This window comes from Canis lupus, chromosome 36, assembly GCF_048164855.1.
Source record: "Canis lupus baileyi chromosome 36, mCanLup2.hap1, whole genome shotgun sequence".
In the NCBI taxonomy this organism is placed as follows: domain Eukaryota; kingdom Metazoa; phylum Chordata; class Mammalia; order Carnivora; family Canidae; genus Canis; species Canis lupus.
The window spans coordinates 18,909,077-18,933,888 of record NC_132873.1 but is presented as its reverse complement, the minus strand read 5'-3'; the positions used below and the strand labels follow the sequence as shown (position 1 = coordinate 18,933,888).

Sequence of the window (24,812 nt, the reverse complement as noted above, 5' to 3'; positions counted from 1 at the left end):
CTTATTGATAAGCACACAAGATAAAAGGCATGTACATAAAAAAGAATAATGTAAGAAACAGTATGACAATCAGAAAAAAAACTGTTATTTATGACTTAGAATGTCAAATATTCTAAATTCATTTTCTTTGTAAAATTTAGACATATCTGTAATTCTTATTTGTTAAAGATTTCTTTATTTTACAGAGCATGAGTTGAGGAGAGGGGAGGGGCAAGAGGAAAGGGAGAGAGATAATCCTCAAGCAGACTCCCTGCTGAGCATGGAGCCCAACATAGGGCTTGATCCCAGGATTCCAAGATAATGACCTGAGCTAAAATCAAGAGTTGGCTGGTTAACCAGCTGAGCCAGCCAGGCACCCCTCTACAGTCTTTATTTTACCTTTTTTAAAAAAAATTATTTATTTATTCATGAGAGACAGAAGGAGCTTTGCAAGGAGCCTGAGTGGCACTCGATCCCAGGATCAGGACCTGAGCCAAAGGCACTAAGCCACTCAGATGCCTCTAATAGTCTTTATTTTAAATGAGATAGTCATTTCAGTATAACTATTACCCACAGTTTATTCTTTGAGAAAGAACTTGAAAAAGAAGAAAATAGCTGAAAGCATCATAGGTCTTGATTTCAAATTATACTACAAAGTTATAGAATCAAAACAGTATGGTACTAGCATAAAAACACGCATAGACCAGTGGAATAGAATTGAAAACCCAGAAATAAAACCAGGTATATTTGGTTAACTGATACTTGCCAAGGGATCCAAGAATACTCAGTGGGAGAAAAATAGTCTATTCAATGAGTGGTATTGGGAAAACTGGGTATTTATTTATTTATTTATATTTTTAAAAAGATTTTATTTATTTATTCATAGAGACAGAGAGAGAGAGAGAGAGCAGAGACACAGGCAGAGGGAGAAGCAGGCACCATACAGAGAGCCCGATGTGGGACTCGATCCAGGGTCCCCAGGATCACGCCCTGGGCTGCAGGCGGCGCTAAACCGCTGCGCCACCGGGGCCGCGGAAAACTGGGTATTTATATGCAAAAGAATAAAAATGAAGCCCTATCTTATACCATTTACAAAAATTTACTTAAAATGGGTTAAAGATTTCAGTGTAAGCCCTGAATCATGTAACTCCTAGAAGAAAATATAAGGAAAAGTCCTTGACATTTGTCTTGGCAATGACACCAAAAGCACAAGCAACAAAAGCAAAAACAAACAGGTGGGACTGTATCAAACTAAAAGGCTTCTGCACAGTGAGGAAACCCATCAACGGAAAGAAAAGGCAGTCTACAGGTGGGAGAAAGTAACTCAAGAAAAATATTTGTAAATGACATATCTAATAAAGAGTTAGTATCCAAAATCTGTAAAGAACTTATTAAACTCAACATCCAAAAAACAAATAATCCAGTTAAGAAATGGGCAGAAGACACGAATAGACATTTTTCTGAAGAAGACATCCAGATGGCTAGCAGACACATGAATAGGTGCTCAACGTTACTAATAATCAGGGAAATACAAATCAAAACCGTGATGAGATACCATCTCACACCAGTCAGAATAACTAAAATTAACATCACAGGAAACAACAGGTGTTGGCTAGGATGCTAAGAAATGGGAACCCTCTTCCACTGTTGGTAGGAATGCAAACTCATGTAGTCACTTTGGAGAACATTATGGCAGTCCCTCAAAAAGCTAAAAATAGAACTACCATATGATCTAACAATTGTGCTACTAGGTATTTCCCCAAGGAATACAGAAATACACATTTAGAAGAGTACACGTACCCCAGTGTTTATAGCACCATTATCAACAATAGATACTACGGAAAGAGCCCAAATGCCTATGGACTGATGAATGGATAAAGAAGACGTGGTGTGTGTTTGTGTGTGTGTTTGTGTGTGTGTGTGTGTGTGTGTGTGTATGTATATTCAGCCATCAAAAATACTATTCAACCATCGAAAAAGAAATTTTGCTATTTGCAGTGACATGGTTGGAGCTAGAGTATATTATGCTAAGCAAAACAAGTCAAAAAGATAAATACCATATGATTTCACTCATGTGGAATTTAAGAAACAGATCAGATGAACATTTGGGAGGGGGAAAGAAGAGGCAAGGGAGGGAAAGAAATCCTGAGAGACTCTTGGCTATAGAGAACAAACTGAGGGTTGATGGAGGGAAGTGGATGGGGGGGAGGGGTAAGATAGATAGATGGGTGATGGGTATTAAGGAGGGCACTTGTGATGATGAGCCCTGGGTATTACATGTAGATGATGAACCACTGAACTCTACTCCTGAAACCAGTATTGAACTGTATGTCAACTAACTAGAATTAAGAAAAAAAAAAAAAGGCAAAGAACATGAATAGACATTTTTGCAAAGACATACAAATAGCCTGTAGGTATATGACAAGGTACTCTACATCTCTAAGTATAAGGGAAATGTAAATAAAAACTAGAAGGAGATAGCACGTCACATCTGTTGAGATGGCTGTTATCAAAAAGACAAAGGATAACAAGTGCTGCTAAAGATACAGAGAAAGGGAAACCCTTGTGCAGTGTTGCTGGGAATGCAAATTAGTGCAGCTACTGTGGAGGTTCCTCCAAGAATTAAAAACAGATGTGTGTGTGTATAACTTTATATGTGTACATATATATAATAATATATGTGTATATATATATAATATCTAGCCATTTGTAATAGAACAACAGCAGGGCATTATTATGCTAAGTGAAATAAGTCAGAGAAGAACACATACCGTATGGTCTCACTCCTGCATGAAATTCAAAAAACTGAACTTCTAGAGACAGAGAGTAGATTGGAAGTTGCTGGGGCTGGGGGTGGGGCAAATGAGTGAAGGTGGTCAAATGGTACAAGCTTCCAGTTATAAGATGAATAAATTCTGGGGATCTAATGTGCAACATGGTGACTATAATTAACAATGTTATATACTTGAAAGTTACTAAAAGAGCAGATCTTAAAAGTTTTCACTTTAATGGAAAATGGTAACTATTTGAGGTGATGGATGTTAACTAACCTTATTGGGTATTTTCAGTATATACATATGTCATATCCTCCTGTTGTATGGCTTAAATTTATACACTGTTTTATGGCAATTATATCTCAACAAAGCTAGAAAAAAAATAAAGGATATCTTGTTGACAGCAAGAAAAATAAAAATGAAACAATTATTATCTATCACAGTTCTTTCTTTGGTTATCTCTGGAATTTTATTTTAACTTTTTGTTTTTCCCCACCATAGATCCTGCTATTAATTTCAAAGATCTGTTGTCTGTGGTATATATATCTCATAGAACACATATAAATGTCAGGGTGGTTGTCTGCAAAAAGGTTAGTAAACTTTTAAGATATACCTAAAAATAAGAGTATTGTTAATACTGTGAATAACTTTTATATTGAGTATTTTACACCAGATATAAGTTTTAATTTCTGTTATTTTATAAATGACATGATTTTATAAATAAGTCCTTTCCTTTTTGGGGGTGAATTAACTTCATGTAGTCACAAAATCAGCATAAAAATGTGTTCTTAGCTTTGCATGGTCTCCTGGAAATGGGCCCTTTCCACAGTAAAAAATTTATTAGAAGAATAAGGTGTCAACAATTGTGACCATTTCTGATTCATATACCATTATTGTAGAATTTCTGAATCATTGGATCTTTGTGGAAGAGCAACAGTGACTTGCCTTCATTGCATCCCTTTAAGATTTTTTAAAAATTTACTTATTTGAGGGATGCCTGGGTGGCTCAGTGGTTGAATGTCTGCCTTCGGCTCAGGTCGTGATCCCAGAGTCCTGGGATTGAGTCCCACATCAGGCTCCCCATAGGGAGCCTGCTTCTGCCTCTGCCTATGTCTCTGCCTTTTTCTCTGTCTCTCTCATGAATGAATAAATAAAATCTTTTTAAAAAATAAATTTGAGAGAGTGAAAGTGAGAGAGATCACAAAGAGAGAGGGGAAACAGATTCCCCACCTTTGCAGGGAGCCTTATGTAGGTTTTAATCCCAGGACCCCAGGATCATAACCTGAGCCAAAAGCAGTTGCTTAACTGAGTCACCCAGGCACCCCCAGTACATCCCTTTAACTAAGTCAAGAAATAGTTATCCTGTGAGCTTCTTCCTGATTATAACCCTCTCCTCTACTAGCAATCACTGACCTACTGTTTAATTTGCTTCCTTGGTTTTCTTTTTAATTTTACTCCCTAATTATGCCATTAGTAAGTCTGGATATATATCTTTCTCTTTAGCAGCTGTGTATAGTTTTTATTCTGTGGCTGTTGTATAAAGTGTTACCTGGTTCCCTATTCATGGACATTTAGGTTGTTTCCTGTTTTTCTATGTTAAACTTCTGCTAAGAACACCTTTTTACATATATTTTTCCCTTTTTTTGGTAATTCATCTGTAGGTTATAGTCCATGAAATGGAATTGCTGTGTCAGAGTGTATTCATATTTCACATTTTGATGGATTTTGCTGTATTGTCCTTGAAGCTAGTCATATGGATTGATCCTTTCCATTTGAAAAGAGCTTTCAGTGCAGCCTAGTTTTATCCATTATATGTTTATAAAGTAGACATAAAATAAGTCTTATTTTATAGAAATTTTAAAATCATGAAATCAGAATTTTTTTGCTTAGAAAAAATTGATATTCTGCTTCAGTAGCATAATAGTAGCTTACCAATAGCATTAATAAGGAAAGGAACTTCGTGTCATTGTGACTTATTGCAACTCATTGCAGAACTTGTTTTAATCCAAAAATTGGAATCAGTTGGGTAGTAGAGATCATATACACTGACATGTCAGTGTCTGTTCTTTAATTTCAGTTTCTTTTTCCAGCTAAATAGCAGTATCCATCTTATTGGAATTAGTGTTTGTACAATATATAGTTAATGGGGAAAAAATGTTTTTGCACAAGCAACCATTAACTTTCCCTGGAAAAGAAAATAAGATGGGGAAACATTCTTGGGATATCTAGAGTCTATTAAAGTGTTTGTGTGTCTTATTTACTCCTTTAACCCTAGGGCCAGAATGAGACCTGGTACATAGTATATATTCAGTATTTGCTAAACAAATGTAGTAGGCTCATGGAAAGTATTTAGTTGAGAGGAGGTAACTATATTACATTTTATATATATATATCTTCATTCTCTTTGACCAGATTAAATTAATAACATGAGTGTTGTTGATACGTAGAAGATCATTTTTTTCCTTTTTTTCTTTCAGCAAATATTTAAGTACTCTGTAAAATGAGTAATATGCAGATTACTTAAAAACACAATGTATACCCTCCAGATAGTTTGTAATCCAGTTAAGAACATGATATTTTGAAAGTATATCTTCCCACAGTTTCTCATTAAATTACACTGCCATTAAAATAACTGAAAAGAAACTGTTTTTGATGTGAAGTACTGCATATTTTGACGAATTTTGTATTCTTAATCTCTTTGTAGATTTTACAGATTTTGCAGTCCCAACCAGATGCAGCACATCAAATATCCCAACAAGTGGGTTGGCAAGACACTTTAGTTAAACTTTTTTTAAAAATGAATTTTGAAAATGGGAATACTCTTCATAAGCACAGTAGGGCTGTTTCAATGAAAGACAATGATAAAAATATATCAGCTGAAGATACCAGGAGGAACTTTGATGAAAAGACTGATGAAGAAAAAATCAACTCTTTTGCCTCAGCTAATGTGCCTTCAGATCAATGGAGTTTAGAGGATAGACACTCTCTAGACTCAAACACACCATTATTTCAAGAAGATAGTTCTGTGGGAGAATTATCTTTCAAATCAGAGAATCAAGAAGAATTCTGGAATAATAACCTTTCACATTTGAGTTTAGATCTCAGTGGAATAGATTCATGTGAACTGAGTGACAATGGAAGTCACATGCCAGACAGCCTGCCTAGCACGCCATCCCCAATAGAATCTACTAAGTCATTTTCTGTGCAGTCTGACAAAGAGAGCAGCATCATAAGTGATACAGGGTTCGGTGATGACTTCTCTTTACTTGAAAGCCAAGAGGTAAAATTACTTATTTATCCAAATGCTGTTTTTTTTTTCTTCGCATGTCTGTTTTACACTTGTAATCCTTAGAAATGTGTAATTGTTAAAAATTTCGTATTATATTCATGTTATAAGTCTTATGATCTAAGATTTTGGAAGCCTAGAATCATTAAATTGTGTCTTGAGAACAAAGCCAGTGTCTTACTCATCTTCATATCTCTAGGGCCTACTTAGCAAAGTTCCTGGTTCATCAAGACACTTTAAAAATGTGTTAAGTGATTATAGTCAGTATATGTGATGGTTCTTTTTATGTGCTTTTAACACCATCTCCTTTCAATGATTTAATATTAGTTTATCTTTTTTATAGAGATGTGAGGAGGAGCTTCTTCAATTACTGACAAATATTTTGAACTATGTAATGTGTAAGGGACTAGAAAAGTCTGATGATGATACTTGGATTGAACGGGGACAAGTGTTTTCAGCACTAACTAAACCAGGAATATCCAGTGAACTACTTAGACCATCAGATGAAATAAAATTAATGTAAGCATTCTGTTGGTGATTTACCCTTTCCTTTTGAAGTAAAGGAGTCTAAAGTGTTATTTATTGAACATTTATTCATGATTTAGTAGGTGTAGTGAGGGAAAAGGAGAAACTTTGTGCTCAGCCCCCTTTTTTCCTCTGTTGCCATTTTAGTGAAATCTAAAGAGAAATCCAAAAGTAGGAGGAGATTTAAATTTTTAGTTTGGATTTTAGTGATTTTATATTCCTTGTTGTTTAAATTAGTTTTGTAATAAGTTAGGCATCATGTTCTACAGTCTTGTCCAAATTAGTTTCTATGTGAGGGAAGCAAGTGTATTTTCATAAAAATTGCTTCACTAAAACATTTAGAGTTCTCTGCAGGGCTAGACCTTCTAAAAGACATAATAAGGCCTTTTTTTCTTACCTCAATTTCCAGCTTTAAAGAAACTTTTAAGTATCTCATAGAGAATGAAATTTGAATTATTTTAACAGCTTTTTTATAGTTAAATAAAACATAATTTTTACTTTCCTTTTGTATTACATTTATTAAAGATATATACTTCAGATGTTAAAAGGTGCTTCATTGTTATTAAATGTCCTCTGATCCCTGCCAGTAAGTGTGTATCTTTGCAGATTACAGGCATATTAATGAATAACTAGGGTTTTTTTTTCATGTTTTACTATTTTGCTAAACTTAAAATGATTTTAAAAGGAATTTGTTTTGCATTTAGTTTGCTACAGAAAATGTTAGAATGGGCAATCACAGAAAACAGAGAATCCAAAACTAATCCAGTAACTGCTGATAATGCCTTACGACTCATTGTGATCATACAGGACTTTCTGCAGTCAGAGGGGCTTGTTAATTCAAACATGTGGACTGAGAAGGTACAGTAATAATTCTTTGATATTATTTTTCTGGTTGTCAAGGACTTTATTCAACAAAATTTTGTGCCCCCTCTTTTTAGAGCATTACTATTTAATCAGATACAACAAACATGGATAAGATGTGATAAATCATTAACAGATTTCATTAGCTATTACTAGGATAATTCTTTTAGCTTTTTACCAATTGAACTAATTTTGAAATATATATGGTATGTATTACTGTTGGGGAAAACTCACCAGTAGGTATTAAAATGGAATGTTTTTATTTCTCAATTTTTCCCTTGTGATAGCTTTTAGAGGATCTGATGCTGCTCTTTGATGGTCTGTCAGTTTGCTGTTCTGAAAGTACAATATGGAGAGAACTTCCTCAAATTCAAATCCAGTTGCTTCTAGGTTTCATTGGCAGGGGTAATGTGCAGGTTTGTCAATTCTTTTGCATTATCTTCTATACTTTGCATGAGGCATAGGAATTATTCGTGTACTAACAAAATGATAGTACATAATTTTTTTATTAGTTTAAAAATATCTGATTTCACTGTAGTTTCAGTTTTGTTAATCAGAAAGAGGCTTCAGAGGCAGCTCGTTGGTTGTTTCTTCCTGATGTATATGGCACAGTATAATTTTAAGTTTTCCTTTAAAGGATTTATACAGGGGATCCCTAGCTCAGCGGTTTAGTTCCTGCCTTTGGCCCCAGGGCGCGATCCCTGGAGTCCCGGGATTGAGTCCTGCGTTGGGCTCCCAGCCTGGAGCCTGCTTCTCCCTCCTCCTGTGTCTCTGCCTCTCTCTCTCTCTGTGTCTATCATGAATAAATAAATAAATAAATCTTTAAAAAAAATAAAAGGATTTATACATAGGGTGCCTGGGTGGCTCCACGGTTGAGCATCTGCCTTCGGGTCAGGGTGTGATTCTGGGGTACTGGGATCGAGTTCTGCATTGCGCTCCCTGCATGGAGCCTGCTTCTTCCTCTGCCTGTGTCTCTGCCTTTCTTTTTCTTTGTGTGTCTGTCATTAATAAATAAACAAAATCTTAAAAAAAAAAAAAGATTTATATATAGCTTACACAAGGAGTTGTTACTCATATTATGTATATTTAATGTAGCTAGGAGGTAAAAACCTGCCTAGACTATTTATACATGTTATTATACGTGTGTAGTTTAAGGCTTATATTTTTAGGAAAATTATTTTTTTTTCTTTCAAAGTCTTTTTACTAATCCAGTTTTACATTATATACCATATTTTTTAATCCATCAAACACTGAATACCTAGTATGAGCATTGTGTTAGGTTTTCAAAAACAGATAAATAACATATGGACCAAGGAATATTATTTCTGTTTTTAATTAAAAATTTTAAAGATTGGAAAAGTTCCACATAAATTTTAGTCCATCATCTCCCTGTTTACATTGGAGAACCTTGGTTGGATTAATCATGACATGTATCCCTTGCTGTTTACCTGGCCTTTTTTATTTTCTTTTCATACTGGAATTTTAAGTACTTGGGGAAAGAAGCTGGAGGTGGGGATGGTTTCCAATATGTATAAACTTACTGTAATGTTGATGAAAACATGGACAGGTTAAATTCCATTAGGTTGCCATATTTTTAAAAGGCCTTACTTTTCAGTAGATTTTTTTTTTCTAATTGTAAAAGTAACATATGCTCATTATGGAAAATACACAAAAACATAACGAGATGTTTTTTTTCAGATGATTGAAATGATCACATATTTTGATAATTTTATTTTCCTTTCTCTTAAAATTATATTAAACTCATTTCTACATATTACTTACTACCTTTTAGAAAATACCTTTTTTAATCATAAAAATAACATGTTCATTGTAGAAACATGGAAAATGCAGAAAAACTAAATAAGGAGATGGGCTTTCTGATATATGGATGGTGGAAGCTTGAATATGCAGCCATTCAAATACAATTTGAAAATATATGAATTAGGTACTTAAAAAAATGATCACACTCTTTATCTAGTAATTCTGCTCTAAAACTATAGCGTCAGGTAATAATACAAAATACCAAACAGCCTTTGTATATATAGATGTTCATGATAGTACTCTTTTTTTTCTCTACCTAAAAATAAAATGAGGATAGCTTTTGGGGTTTTTTCATTAATATTAGCCTAATGGCAATTAAAGCAGTTGCACCCAGCATGCCAGTTAGTTATTTTAAATATGAGGACTCTTTTTTTTTCCTACTTCTAGCCACCTTCACTTTTTACAAATAAAATATGTTTGTTCACCATTTAATATACAATACCTATCCCATAGTAGGGCTCTAAAAATCCTTGTTAAATAGAGGTTCAAAGGGGCAGGTGCACTCCAGTGTTTATAGCAGCAGTGTCTGACAGTAGTCAAAATATAGAAAGAGTCCAGATGTCCATTGACAAATGGATAAAGAAGATGTGATATATATATATACACACACACAATGGGATATTACTCAGCCATCAAAAAGAATGAAGTTTTGCCATTTGCAGCAAGGTAGATGGAACTAGGGGGTATTCTGCTAAGAGGAATAAGTCAGTCAGAGAAAGACAAATTCCATATGATTTCACTCATACGTGGAATGATCACACTCTACTTTCATTGTGAATGAAACTCTTTCATTGTTCGTGAGTGAAACAAAACAGATGAACATAGGGGAAGGGAAGGAAAAATAAGAGGAAATCAGGGAGGCAAACCATAAAAGACTTCACTATAGGGAAAAAACTGAAGGTTGCTGACGGGAGGTTGGTGGGGGGATGGGATAAGTGGGTGATGGACACGTGACGTAATGAGCACTGAGTGTTATGTGATCTGAAGAATCACTAAATTCTACCTCTGAAACTAATCCAATATATGTTAATTAAATTGAATTTAAATTTTTTTAAAAAACTGAAGGCAAAAAATAGAGTACAGGATATCCCTGGGTGGCTCAGTGGTTTAGCGCCTGCCCTTGGCCCGGGGCACGATCCTGGAGTCCCAGGATCGAGCCCCGCCTCGGGCTCCTGGCATGGAGCCTGTTTCTCCATCCTCCTGTGTCTCTGCCTCTCTCTCTCTGTGTGTCTATCATGAATAAATAAATAAATCTTAAAAAAAATTTGAGTACAGAAACTATAGATACCTTGTTTACCAGTAGTTAGTAATCTAAAACATTTTTTACTTGCTAGTTTAATTTTATTCTCTGAAGAATAAAAACATATTTCTCTGAGGTTGTGCATGTTAAAGGCCAGGAAAGGAGCTTCTTTCCCTATACAGGTTATTAATAGAGCTTTTTTGCAATCGGGTTACAAATTTGTTTTGTTTGGCTCATACTTATTAGTTAATTGCTAGTATATAAGTATTAGATGTAACATAAATGTCAATATTTCCTAGCTTATCTCAAAGGCAGGACTAGGTGGTTGTTGATTTATGTAGATGGAGCAGATGGTCTTCATTTTGTCTGGTTTCCTCCTCCCTTAGTTGTTTTATCTCAGCGAGCAATGAGAACATGAAATCACCTGGAGGAGCTTTTTAGAAATACCTTTGTGGGACATCACCCTTAGTAATTACATCAGAATGGAGGAACTAGGGCATTGGTAATTTTTGTATTTTTCAGGTGACCCTAATGCAGTATTCTTTATGAGGGTAGGGGAATCCTATATGTCTTTATGGTGTGTGTGTGTGTGTATGCAAAATTAAGACAGTGGTCAAATATATTATATTCATTTAAAAGTATCTTTATACTTTTAAATAAATATAGAAGTTTATAGTTTACTTAATACCATGATATTAAGTTAAAAACAAAGCACTAGATATGCAACTTTTTATGTTAAATGGTATTTTAAAAAAACACATAGGTAAAAAGCCTAGAATTATTAGCATTGGTATTTCCTAGATGGTGAGTTTTTTATGGCCTTTTTTCTTTTTTTTAAAGATTTTATTTATTTATTCATAAGAGACACAGAGAGAGAAAGGCAGAGACATAGGCAGAGGGAGAAGCAGGCTCCCTGCAGGGAGCCTGATGTGGGACTCAATCCTAGATCCCAAGATCAAGCCTTGAGCCAAAGGCAGACGCCCAACCATGGAGCCACCCAGGCATCCCAGTGGCCTTTTTTCTTATCTTTGTTGGTCTCTATTAGAAGTAAGCTGCTTTAGTCAGATTCAGATGCTAACATGGAGGATTGGGGAAAGTCTGAGGAGATTAGAAAAATTTCACCAGTAGACACTTCAGTTAAAAGTAGAAAAGTTAAAGTCTTGAGCCAGTTAAAGTCTTGAGCCACTGGAGAAACAGTGCTGTTTGTCTCTTTTAGGGCTTGTGTATAAAGACTGCCTAAGGTTTTTTATTGCCTTGGTCTGCAAAGATCTGTGCATACAGCTCAGATCAGTGTTTGACACAAATACAATTTTGAAATGATGTCAGGTTCTGATACTTTACTCTTTTCTCTCATTTTTCGTCATTTTGAAGGTAATAAGACTCATATTTTCTCTCTCAAATAAATACAATCTTTAAAAAAAAGAAGGAGGGATCCCTGGGTGGCGCAGCAGTTTGGCGCCTGCCTTTGGCCAGGGCGCGATCCTGAAGACCTGGGATCGAATCCTACATCGGGCTCCCGGTGCATGGAGCCTGCTTCTCCCTCTGCCTATGTCTCTGCCTCCCCCCACCCCCCGTGACTATCATAAATAAATAAAAAAATAAAAATTAAAAAAAAAAAAGGAAAAAGAGTACTTCTTCCTACTGTCACTGTTGGTAGACAGTTCTTCATGGATCTCATGTGTTTCTGCATATTTTATAAGTGGAGACACTAAATGTCTTTGTTTTGAACTACAATTTGAGGATGCAGGCATAGTGAACAACTTTGGAAGACAGAGATTATGTCTCCCTCCAGAGCAAAAGGCAGGTTTGTTTACTATCCAGTATAATAGTGTCTCCCTCCAAGGCAAAATTCAGTTTACTGCCTGATATAGAAGATAGGGGTTCCTTATACTTAGGGTTCCTCCCCTATACTGCAGCCACTGCATGTGCAAGCATCATCTACCCTGTTCATCTCTTACCTGTTCATCTTGCAGTTCAGGGAACCAGGGCAAAGACTGATATTCTGGCTGTTGTGACTGCTATAGATCTTTGTCTTTGAGCCAGGAGTTTCATGTCTTCCACCAGCATCTATGAAAAAAGTGGCAGGCTAACTTGTTAGCTGGAGGCAAGGCAAAATCTGAGAATCTTCAGAGTTCTTGACAGTTACTAGTAAAAGTTCTGAACTTGACTAGTAAAACCCATCCCCAAATGAATCCCTGTGATGAAAGCAGTGACGTAAGTTTACTGAAAGATTAGTTACCTGAACCACTCACTGTGCAAAGTGGTTGGGTATTCTGTTGGGCTTATATCTTTTAGGACCTATTTTTGGAACTAGAGATGGAATAATTCCCCTATCCTTGCAGACTATAAGGAGGAGTGGAATGGATGTTGAGGTGATTTCTTTTTTTTAAGATTTCATTTATTCAGGAGAGACCGAGAGAGAGAGGGAGAGACACAGGCAAAGGGAGAAGCAGGCTCCATGTAGGAAGCCGAATGTGGGACTCAATCCCGGGACTCCAGTATCACACCCTGAGGAAAGACACATGCTCAACCGCGGAGCCACCCAGGTGTCCCGGATGGTGGGGTGATTATCCACCACACCTTTTCTATGTATTCTGCTTTTATAATTGATTAGAAAAAAAAAAGACTTCAGAAGAGCCAAACAACTTTTGCTGTCTGCTTTATTCTGTTTTTTTCTCACCTATACTGTTTTCCTCAGGTTTGTGCAATGGCATCAGCTAAACTAAACACCCTTCTTCAGACCAAAGTGATTGAAAATCAGAATGAAGCATGTTACATTTTAGGGAAGCTGGAACATGTTCTAAGTCAGTCAATCAAGGAACAGACTGAAATCTACTCATTTCTGATTCCCCTGGTCCGTACCCTGGTTTCCAAAATTTATGAGCTTCTCTTCATGAACTTGCACCTGCCTTCTTTACCTTTTACCAATGGTAGTTCTTCATTTTTTGAAGATTTTCAAGAATATTGCAGTTCAAATGAATGGCAAGTTTACATCGAAAAATATGTAAGTTTTGTCTATTTTGAGTGAAAATTTTCAAAGTTGTCATTTTTATAAAAGTGTGTTTAAAATTTTCTGTATATATATATATATTTTTACAAGATTGTGCCTTACATGAAGCAGTATGAAACCCATACATTTTATAATAATCATGAGAGCATGGCACTTTATTGGAAGAATTGTTATGAAGCCTTAATGGTGAATATGCATAAACGAGACCGGGAAGGAGGAGAAAGCAAGCTTAAGTTTCAGGTAAAAAATACACATTGTTTTTATTATCAGTTTTTTATGTTGATTTCAAGCATTTAATATTCAAGTGAGAGTAATAACAAGTCTGAACTTTGAAAACAAATGGTATTTCCTATGTTTAAAAACTATTTCAGAATTAAAAGAAAAAGACTGATCAGTAACAGTTTAAAAGTCAGTGTCAAAATGTTCTGTGTATAGTGGGTGTGTAAAAAGTCTGTTAAACTGATAGTACATATCTCTAAGGAGGCTGGATATATATCAGTGCTTAGAGAATGAACATTGATTGATTGATTGATTTTATCTACTTATTTGACAGAGAGAGAGAGAGGGACCACACACAGGGAGAGCAGGAGAGGGAGAGGTAGGCTTCCCGTTGAGCAGGAAGCCCGACCAGGCAGGGTTCAATCCCAGGACTCCGGAATCATGACCTGAGCAGAAAGGAGGCGCTTAACTGACTGAGCCACCTAGGCGCCCCACTTAGAGAATATAGTACTAAATACTTGCTTTAGAAAAGAAGAAAGACTTAAAATTAATAATTTAAATTTCTGCCTTAGAGAAAGAAAATTAATCTAAACGGGTTTCTAAATAAGAAACTAATAAAAATAAGATCAGAAATCAATGAAATTGGAAGCAGGAAAAACAATAGAGAAAATTAATAAAACTAAAATCTAGTTCTTTAAAATGTCAATATAATTGAGGTGCCTGGGTGGTGCACTTGGTTTAGCATCTGACACTTGGTTTCAGGTCAGATTGTGCTCTCAGGTTTGTAAAGTTGAGCCCTGCATTAGGTTCCATGCTCGGTGTGGAGTCTACTTGAGACCCTCCCTCTCAATCTCCCCTTTCCCCCCACTCACTCTCATGCTCTCTTTCTAAAATTAATACTAAAATAAATAAATACTTTTGAAAATGTCAATAAAATTGATAAACTTGTAGCCAGATTGAAAAAGCAAAAAAAGAAAGTGAAAAATTTTATTACCAGGAATGACAGGAGATATCCCCAGTGACTCCACAGACATCAACATGATAATAAGAGACTGCCACAAACCAATCTATGCACATAAATAAGATAACTTAATGGATCAATTTCCTGACAAATATAAATTTCCAAAACAAATTCAATAATAAATTGGTAGCCTAGATAGCCTTACCTATTAAAGAAATTGAACTTATAGTTTAAAAACCTTCTGAGGGGCAGCCCAGGTGGCTCAGCGGTTTAGCACCGACTTTAGCCCAGGGCTTGATCCTGGAGACCTGGGGTCGAGTACCGCGTTGGGCTCCCTGCATGGAGCCTGCTTCTCTCTCTGCCTGTGTCTCTGCCTCTCTCTCTCTGTCTCTGTCTCTCTCTCTTTTTCTCTCTCTGTCTTTCATGAATAAATGGATAAAATCTTAAAAAAAAAAAAAAAAAAAGAAAAAAACAAACTTCTGGGGCACCTCAGTCCCCAGAACTCACTCAGTCAGTTAAGCATCTGCCTTCGGCTCAGATCATGATCTCAGGGCCCTGGGGTCCAGTCCCCAAGTTGGGCTCCCTGCTCAGCAGGGAACCTGTTTCTTCCTCTCCCTCTGCTCCTGTTATGCTCTCTCTCTCTCTCTCAAGTAAATAAATAAAATCTTTAAAACAAATAAGTAAATATCTTCCAAAAGGGAAAACTTCAGGCCCAGGTGGTTTCAGTAGTAAGTTCTGGTGAACATACAATGAAGAAATAGCACCCAATTCCTCACAGTCTCTTCAGAAAACAGAAAAGTAGAATCACTTCCCAACTTACTATATGAAGGCAATGTTATCCTCTTTGAAACCATACAAAAATAGTACAAGAATATACCTGAAACTCCTATAATACTGTATATTAGTTAAACTGGTTAAAAGTCACAAAAATGGTCTAAGAAAACAAACCAATATCTCATAGGAACATAGATACAAACCAGATCTAGCAATAAATAAAAAAATAATACATTATACCAGTAGTTTATACTGGGGATGCAAGACTGCTTCAACATTTGATAATTAGTATAATGATAATGGACCAAATTCATATTCATTAAAAAGAAGCTATATAATCACATCTGTAGATGTTGAGAAAGCATTTGACAAAATTCAACATCTATCTTATGATCAAAGATCTCAACACACTAGAAATAGAAATAGAATCTCTACAAAAATCCTACAACCAGTTTTATATTTAAAGATGGAAAACTGAGGATGCCTGGGTGGCATAGTCGGTTAAGCATCTGACCCTTCTTTCCACTCAGATTGTGATTTCAGGGTTGTGAGATCAAGCCTCACATCAGGCTCAGCATGGAGTCAGCTTGAGATTCTCTCTCTCTGTTCCTCCTGCCTCTCGCTTCAGTGGATGCATGTGCTCTCTCTCTCTCTCTCTCTCCCTGTCTCTCAAATAAATAAATAAATAAATAAATAAATAAATAAATAAATAATCTTTAGAGGAAAAAAGATAGAAAACTGAGCACTTTTTCTTAGTAGAGGAGAACTAGGTGAGAATGTCCACTCTCAACACCCTTCTAGTCACTGTTGCTCTGTAAGTCCTAGCAAATGCATTAAGAGTAGAAAGAGGGGGAGCTGGGTTGCTCAGTGGGTTGACCATCCAACTCTTGGTTTCTGCTCAGGGCATGATCTCAGGGTCATGGGATTGAGCCACACTTTGGGCTCAGCACAGAGACTGCTTGAGATTTTCTCTCTCCCTCTCCTTCTGGCCCTTCCTCTCCCCCTGCTTTCTCTCAAATAAATCTTAAAAAAAAAAAAAAAAAAAAAGGATAGAAAAAGAAATAAAAGTCATTTACCTTGGGAAAGAAGTAATAAAAGTATTTGCAGATAATAATGATTATGTAAATAATCCTAATGAATCTACCAAAAATCTCCTGTGATTAATGAGCTTAGCAATACTGCAGGACACAAGATCAGTACACAAAATTTAATCATATTTCTATATACTAACAGTGAACAGTTGGAATGTGAAATTTTGAAAAAGAACTATTTATAATAACTCAAAAAAGAATAAAATACTTAGATATCAATCTAACAAAATACATACAGGATCTAAAAATAAACATGTTGAAACAAGGATGACCAAATAAAAATATATTTATTACATAAAATAGTATAAAAAGTAATCCACTACTATTAACATTTTGGTATATATCTTTCCTGGCTTTTATGTATATATTTGGTTAAACCAAAATGGCACAGTTTTTGTTTGCTATACTTTTTCTTAAAAAGTATTGTGAACATCTTTTCATGCCATTATATGACTGCATTAAGTAGTCCATTATATTATGCATTAGGACATATTTAAATTTATGTCCAAGTTTTAGATCTAATTTAGCTTTGTTTTCTTTATTATATGTAGTATTGATCATCTTTATGGTCATATTTTTATGCTTATCCCGGATGGCTTTCCTAGAATAAGTGGAATTACTGGATGCAACACTTATGATAAATACTGTTATATTGCCCTCATAGAAGTTCTGTTTCTGTTCCAATCAACACTTTCTCTGTAATTTCACCCTTAGCTTTTCTAGGGAAACCTAACCGTAAAATATTCTTATTGCTTGAACTCATCAACTCTAAAATTGATGTTTTATTATTATGGAACTGTCATGACTTCTTCAGTTTTCTTAGCAATGATTTGTGTTAAATATTTGTTAATTCCAAATCATTGATTTCCCAAAGGTCTAGTAATAATTATAATAACAATTATAGTAACAACTGCTCCGTTTTACTAAGAGCTTACTACTTTTCTGGCACTGTATTAAGCACTTTAAGTCTTAATCTTTTTCGATGACAATTATTGTCAACCTCATCTTAGAGATGAGGATACTAAGCTTCACAGAATTAAGTAGTTAAGATTTGTACCCAGGCCTAACTCCAGAGTTGTTTTGTTGTTGCTGTTGTTGTTTTAAGACTTTCATTTATTTATATGAGAGAGAGAGAGAGAGATGTGCCTGCAAGCTGTGGGGAGGAACAGAGGGAAAGGGAGACACAGACTCCCCGCTGAGTCCAATGCAGGGCGATCGAAGGATCCTAAGATCATGACCAGAGCTGAAGGCAGGTGCTTACCCAACTGAACCACTCAGGCACCCCCAGAGTTATACTATATTATGAACCACAGTCTGCTGTACTGCTTCTCTGAAAGATGTCTTTTGAATCCATATCTAGGGGCACCTGGGTGGCTCAGTGGTTGAGTGCCTTTGGCTCAGGTCATGATCTCAGGATCCTGGGATTGAGTCCTGAATCAGGCTCCCTACAGGGAACCTGCTTCTCCCTCTGCCTGTCTCTGCCTTTCTCTCTGTCTCTCATGAATAAATAAATAAGGTCTTTTAAAAAAAATAAATCCATATCTAAATCCATATCTTTAACTGTTCTTTTCAACATAATTCAGATCGATTTTTGAAACAAATTAATACTGTTAATTTGGTTCCTTCGTGATAGGTGAATATCAGTGTGAGTCAGATAAGTCAGTCTTACCACTTGTCTTTTTGAAAACTGTAAAACTTTAAGGGCTTAGCATTCTTTCTTGAGAGAACCCATTCTATTAGCAGGGTCTGTTTTATCCTGAAAACTGGAAAAGTATGTGAATTCATTTGCTGATAACTAGGATGTTATTCATAGAGCAGTCCACATGATGAAATTTTTCGTTGTGAGAGATTTGCTCCTGTAGATTTCTTTTGTTTTTGGCATTGTCTTTCAGTTTCCCAGTAGTAGTATGGATGTGGTTACTCTTCCTTCTACTTTTAATCATGAGTCTCAATCCATTGTTTTAAAAACCAAAGGATACCAAAGGAAGATACTTTTATTTGACTATATGAGGTTAATAACTTTGAGTTTAAAAATCCTCTATTGAGGTATATTACATTTTTGAAGTTCTTTTTTTTTTTAATTTTTATTTATTTATGATAGTCACAGAGAGAGAGAGAGAGAGAGGCAGAGACACAGGCAGAGAGAAGCAGGCTCCACGCACCTGGAGCCCGACGTGGGATTCGATCCTGGGTCTCCAGGATCGCGCCCTGGGCCAAAGGCAGGCACTAAACCGCTGCGCCACTCAGGGATCCCCATTTTTGAAGTTCTTCACATGTTTATTTATTATATTTTTAAAATTTTACAAAATACAATGGATTATAGTTAGAATCATGCTTCATTAAAGTAAGTTGTTCTAATGGAATAAGAAAATAACTGTTGGTTAGTTACCACTTCTTTTATTGCGTGATTTTATTGAGTCAGATTTTTAAAATTATTTAAATTTATGATTCAGTGCTATTATTTATTGCTGTTTCAGGAGTTTTTTGTGGAGCCATTTAATCGAAAAGCACGCCAAGAGAACATGAGGTATAATAATACGCTTAAACAACTTAGCAGTCAACAGTTAATCACTCTGAGACGCTGGAAGGCAGTACAGCTCTATCTTACATCTGAAAGGGGACCTTGGGCTGAAAGGTAGTAGGATATTATTTATTAAATACACTTTCTTCTTTAAAACTCCTGCCTAAAATTTTTTGAGCCAGTGACCTCTCCAATTTTTAAAACACTCAACTTAATTAAAAATTGCTTTTAAATAATTTCGTTGTCTTTTGTGAATTACAGGTCTCGGAAGTTCAGAGCTTTGTATATATGTTTTTTCACCATGCAGTTATTATTTCCCTTCCTTTTACCCTGTGATGTAGGATTTAAGTCTTGAATTTGTCTTCATGATACTGCTAGAGTTAGTGAGTGATGTTATGTATTTCAGTATTTTACAGATTATTTACTTGATCCTTCAAGTTACATATATTTTACTGAAATATATTTCATATTTATATGTATATGTATCCCACCCTTTTTATTGTGGTAAAATGCACATAATATAAGCTTTACCACTTTAACCATGTATATTGTTTTTTTAAATATACAATTTAGTGACATTAACTACATTCATAATGTACAGTCATTACCACTCTCCAGCTTCAGGACATTTTCATTACTGCAAAAAGAAACCCTGGACCCATTGGTCTGTTACTCTGTATTATTCCCTTTCCCTTGGCAACCACCAGTCCTTCTGTCTCCAAATTTGCTTATTCTTGATATTTTATATAAATGGAATCATACAATATGTGACCTTTTGTGTCTAGCTTCTTTCTCTCTTAGCATAATATTTTCATTATATTGTAGCATGTATCAGTAGTTACTTTATTAATGGCCAAATAATATTCCATTGTGTGATTAATACCACATTTTGTCTATTCACTCATCAGATGATAGACATTTGTGTTTTTTTCCTTGTGGTTGTCATAAATAGTCCTGTTATGTGCATTTGTGAACGAGTGTTTCAACATTTGTTTTTAATTCTTTTTAAGTATATACCGACAAGTAAAATTGCTAGGTCATATGATAATCCACTGTCTAACTTAGGAATTGCCAAACAATTTCCACAGTAACTGCATCATTTAACATTCTCATCAGCATTGTTTGCGGGGTCTGGTTTATCCACAACTTTACCAATATTTGTAAAATTTTTCCAATTTTTTAATTATGACTGTCCTAGTGGATGTGAAGTGGTATCTTATGATGTTGATTTGTATTTCCAGTGACATTGAGTATTTTTTCATTTGGCCATTTGTATATCTTTTTTGAAGAGATGTCTATTCAAGTTCTTTGCCCATTTTTAAATTGGATTGTTTGACTTTTTGTGGTTGAGTTATAAGAGTTCTTTTTCTCAGTAATAGACCTTTATCAGATATATGATTTGTACATATGTAGGTTGTCTTTTCATTTTCTTGATAGTAGCCTTTGGTATACAAATTTTTTTTTAATTTCAAAGTTCAAATTATCTCTTATTTTCTTCTGTTGCATGTTTTTGATAGAATATCTAAGAAACCACTCCCAAATTCAAGGTCACAAAGATTTACTCCTCTCTTTTCTTCTAAGAGTTTTAGCTCTTATATTTAGATCTTTGATCTATTTGTAATTATATTCCCCTTATTTATAGTAAAATTATTTTATTTTGAACATTGTATTTAGGATAAACTCATTGTATATTTAAGAATTTCCACTGAACAGGTAAAGAGTAAAAGATACTAGCTAGAAGTGTAAAGATTTATATTCAGTTCTTATTTATGCTACTTGTAAACAACATGGCATCTCAGGCAAATGATTTAGTCTGCCTTAGGTTCTTCATATATAAACTGCAGTAATGCATATCCACATTGGTTTTCTTTCAGGGTTGTTTGGGTCAAATGAGATAATGAACGTGAAGTTTTTATAAAATGGTGCTATCCAGATGTAAAATTCCACAATCAAATAGATTGATTCTATTTCAATCAACCAATCTTTGTAACTTCAAGCTAAGTAATTTTACTTGTTTACTTATTAATATTCATAGGAAACAAAATCCAATTCACTGGAAACTAGCTAATGTAGAAAATTATTCCCGCATGAGACTTAAATTGGTGCCAAATCATAACTTCAAAACTCATGAAGACGCTAGTGCTTTGAGAGATAATCTAGGTGAGTTCCAATGCCTATTTAATTATTTGTTGAAGATAGGATCTTGATGGGTTGGTTATTGTTTTTATTAATTGTTTCAAAATTCCTTACTCATGATTGAAGTGTGACAGTTTATAATTACTTCTTTTTCAAAATGTTAAGATACCATTTACAAAGCTTTGTTGTACAGGAATTACTTGATATTTAAATGGTTGTATATGTTAAATGCTGTTACCTTGGCCTAAATCTAAGATGACTTCCTGTATCAATTAATTGTAATTTTTCAAAGAAAAACATAATTTGCAATCATAAAATTATATTGTAGTTTATGTGCAATGAATGCGTTGTCTCTTGTATCCATTATGATGGTACATTGAAACAATGATTCTTTTCCCTTAATCATCTTCTTACCAAGACTGAGGCTAACTTTAGATATATTTAGAATTCTTTTTTTTAAGATTTTATTTTTATTTATTCATGAGAGACACAGAGATAGAGGCAGAGACAAGGCAGAGAGAGAAACAGGCTCCCCATGGGGAGCCCAATGTGGGACTCAATCCCTAGACCCAGGATCATACCCTGAACAGAAGGCAGAAGCTCAACCAATGAGCCACCCATGCATCCCTATATTTAGAAATCTTAGAAATCCTTTAAATCTTTGTTCTAAAACTTGTTCTTTTTAGACCTTTAGTATCTTAGATGGGCCAATGCTTTTTTCTAGAAAAAAGTGCAAAAGTTCTAAAGAGTCTATACAACTCTTTAGGAAATCCTTCCTTTCTAATCATCTGACTTGGTATCTCTCTTTTTGGTTTTGTTTTGTTTTGTGTTTTTAAAGATTTTATTTATTCATTCATGAGAGACACAGAGAGAAAGAGAGGCAGAGACACAGGCAGAGGGAGAAGCAGGCTACATGCAGGGAGCCTGACGCGGGACTCGATCCAGGGTCTCCAGGATCATGCCCTGGGCTGAAGGCGGTGCTAAACCACTGAGCCACCCGGGCTGCCCCGTATCTCTCTTTTTGAAGACAGTCTGTGAAATACCCAAAATATTGATTTATTCAGTCATGTGTACACTAAATTGCTTCATTATAGCCACCTTGTGTTTAATGACTAAATTTTAGATGAAATTCAAGTACCAGCTTTTTAAAAGTTGCCTTAATAATTGGCCAATACAGTTGATGCCATGTATTAATCAAGAATGCTGTCTATGATGCCTGCCATTTATGGTCTTACATTCAAAAATAAATCAGACACAGTAACTAACTTTCCTTAGTGCAAAATAATGGCCCCACACATGAAAGAAACTCTAACTTTGAGAGTATCTTATACTTATATATAGCTTGTCCTGCCTACTTGTATCTTGAGACAATTATATTTTCTCATTGGAATTTGATAATGCTTATCACTCAGCCAGTATCTTTGGTAAATGACTTGAATCTAGTAATACTTAAAGAATAGCATCTCCTATTTTTTCTTCATTTTTGGCAAGAAATCCTACCCCAGGAAATCCCCGTTCCTCCTCTTCTCCTCACCCCTTTATACAGGTACACAGATAAAATTTTATGTCCCTTCTTCTTAGTTTTAGTCTAGGAAAATTCATGTTTTCTATTTTTCATCTCTCAGTTTTTCTCCTTACCTCGTTTCCAAAAATATCCCAAGTATGTTAGTGATAGTAAGATAATAAAGAAGAAACAAAGTTCATACATTTCAAAGTGAAATTGGAAATACTATAAAACCAGTGACAAAAAACTCTAAAGCTCTTTAAAATCTCCTGAACTATACTTCAGAATTAAAATGTTTTAGTCAACTCCTTATTTTTGTCTAGAAGTATTTTTTTGTCTATAAGTATTTTTATCAGCTGCCAGAATTCATGTTATTTTTAAAATATTCTATTTTGTTTTGTTTCATATAACCCTACTGTTTGTAAGCCTCCCATTGCAAATGTACAGAGTAGTTTTTACATTGTTGGCTAAACTACAAAGTTAACCGTTATCTGTAACATTTTTGATGGGAAATTCATTGTGAATTTCAAACAGGTGATTTGTGAAGCCTCTTTTGGAACACAACTGCTTATGAATTATGGAATTTAAATAGTCAAAAATAAAGTGTATTCTTAAATATATCATAAAATACTTGGTTTTAGAGAGAAAAAAATATTTTATTTTGGTTTTAGAGAAATTTTTTTGTCCGTACTTTTTCATTAGATATTCTTTCCTTAGTATTTTCAACAACTTACTTTTAGTCCTTACATTGTTTCTATTATCTCTAAATTTTGGTAGTTATCCTCCTCTGTAAGTGTATCTTTCTTTCTAGTGCTGGTGCTTAACCTCCTAATTTTCTTACCAATTTCTCATCTTTTCTTGGTTACCTTGAAAATAATCATGTTCCTAGGTCCATACTTAGCCATCTTGCCTTTTACCAGTGCTTACTCTGAAGAGGTGATCTCACGACTTCACCACTATATATATATGTATATACATACACACTATATATACACACACACTATATATATATATACATATATATGTATATGCACACATACATATATATATGTATGTATAAAGGTGTTTTCTCACCTGTATTTCTAATTCTTACCTGCCTTTTGACCTTTAGACCAAGATTTCCAATTGCTTGTCTGTCTTTTGGGATACCTCTTCCACAGAGGCCTCCACATAAGATTTTTGTAATTAAATTATCCTTTCTCATTTGTCTACTCCTCACCCTAGACTCTGCTTCTCTTGTATCTTGGGTTTTAGTTTTATTTTCTTCATCTATTAGTTACTCCATATCATTAATATTAGCCATGAGTCTGTCTTCATCCTTCCTAATCCCCTATACATAATAGCTTTTTAGGTACAGTGTCCTGTTAATTCTCCCTTGCATATCTTTTGAATCTTATTCTCATCCTTCTGCTGTTGCCATGGCTTAGCTTGGTGGTACCTTTTCCCAAACTTAACTGTAGTTTGCCAGCTGGCCTCTTTGCCTGACATGATTCCCATCCTCATTTTATTCACCAGTCTTTCTTTTCTTTAAAAAAAAAAAAAAAGTTATTTATTTGAGAGAGAGCAGCATGCGAGCAGGGAGAGGAGCAGAGGGAGAGGGAGAAACAGACTCCTCTCTCAGGCAGACAGGCTGACTCATCGCTCAGTCCCAGGACCCTGGGATCGTGACGTGAGCCAAAGACAGATGCTTAACCATAACTGAGCCATCCAGGTGCCCCTTACTCACCAATCTTTCATCAAATTTTGAACTTACACTCTTTCGTAATGTCATCTGTCTACATAAAGTCTGTTTTCTGTTTGTATCAGAAATATCTAGATTCCTTATTTTCAGTTTTCATTGCATGTTCTAATGTGCAATCTTTGTTTAATTAAATGTTTAACAATAAATTTTGCCATATGAAATAAATGAGACCGGGCAACCCGGGTGGCTCGGCGGTTTAGCGAGGGCCCTAGCCCAGGGCCCGATCCTGGAGACCTGGGATCGAGTCCCACATCAGGCTCCTTGCATGGAGCCTGCTTCTCCCTCTGCCTATGTCTGTGCCTCTCTCTCTTTCCCCCTATGTCTCTCATGAATAAATAAATAAATAAAATTTAAAAAAAAATGAGACCA

General features: G+C 35.2%; 1 protein-coding gene and 1 long non-coding RNA gene across 12 annotated transcripts in view; one reads left to right on the top strand and one right to left on the bottom strand.

Moving 5' to 3' along the window:
- LOC140625620 (uncharacterized) overlaps positions 1-12,658 on the bottom strand; it is a 34,114-nt gene extending 21,456 nt beyond the window's left edge. Inside the window, exon 1 of the long non-coding RNA XR_012024964.1 lies at positions 12,445-12,658. This is a non-coding gene — a long non-coding RNA (uncharacterized lncRNA). The remainder of the gene's footprint in view (positions 1-12,444) is intronic.
- NBEAL1 (neurobeachin like 1) overlaps positions 1-24,812 on the top strand; it is a 178,014-nt gene that overhangs the window by 88,287 nt on the left and 64,915 nt on the right. For 10 of the 11 annotated variants that reach the window (XR_012024946.1, XM_072812973.1, XM_072812975.1 and 7 more), the window contains 9 exons: positions 3,255-3,343; positions 5,458-6,033; positions 6,383-6,558; positions 7,269-7,422; positions 7,713-7,841; positions 13,185-13,490; positions 13,587-13,736; positions 19,019-19,176; positions 21,098-21,222. Coding sequence is in view for 10 of the 11 variants with exons in the window: in XM_072812973.1 (XP_072669074.1) it covers positions 3,255-3,343; positions 5,458-6,033; positions 6,383-6,558; positions 7,269-7,422; positions 7,713-7,841; positions 13,185-13,490; positions 13,587-13,736; positions 19,019-19,176; positions 21,098-21,222 (1,863 nt within the window). In the remaining variant the exon portion in view is untranslated. The remainder of the gene's footprint in view (positions 1-3,254; positions 3,344-5,457; positions 6,034-6,382; positions 6,559-7,268; positions 7,423-7,712; positions 7,842-13,184; positions 13,491-13,586; positions 13,737-19,018; positions 19,177-21,097; positions 21,223-24,812) is intronic. The other variant, XM_072812976.1, reaches the window with a different exon arrangement.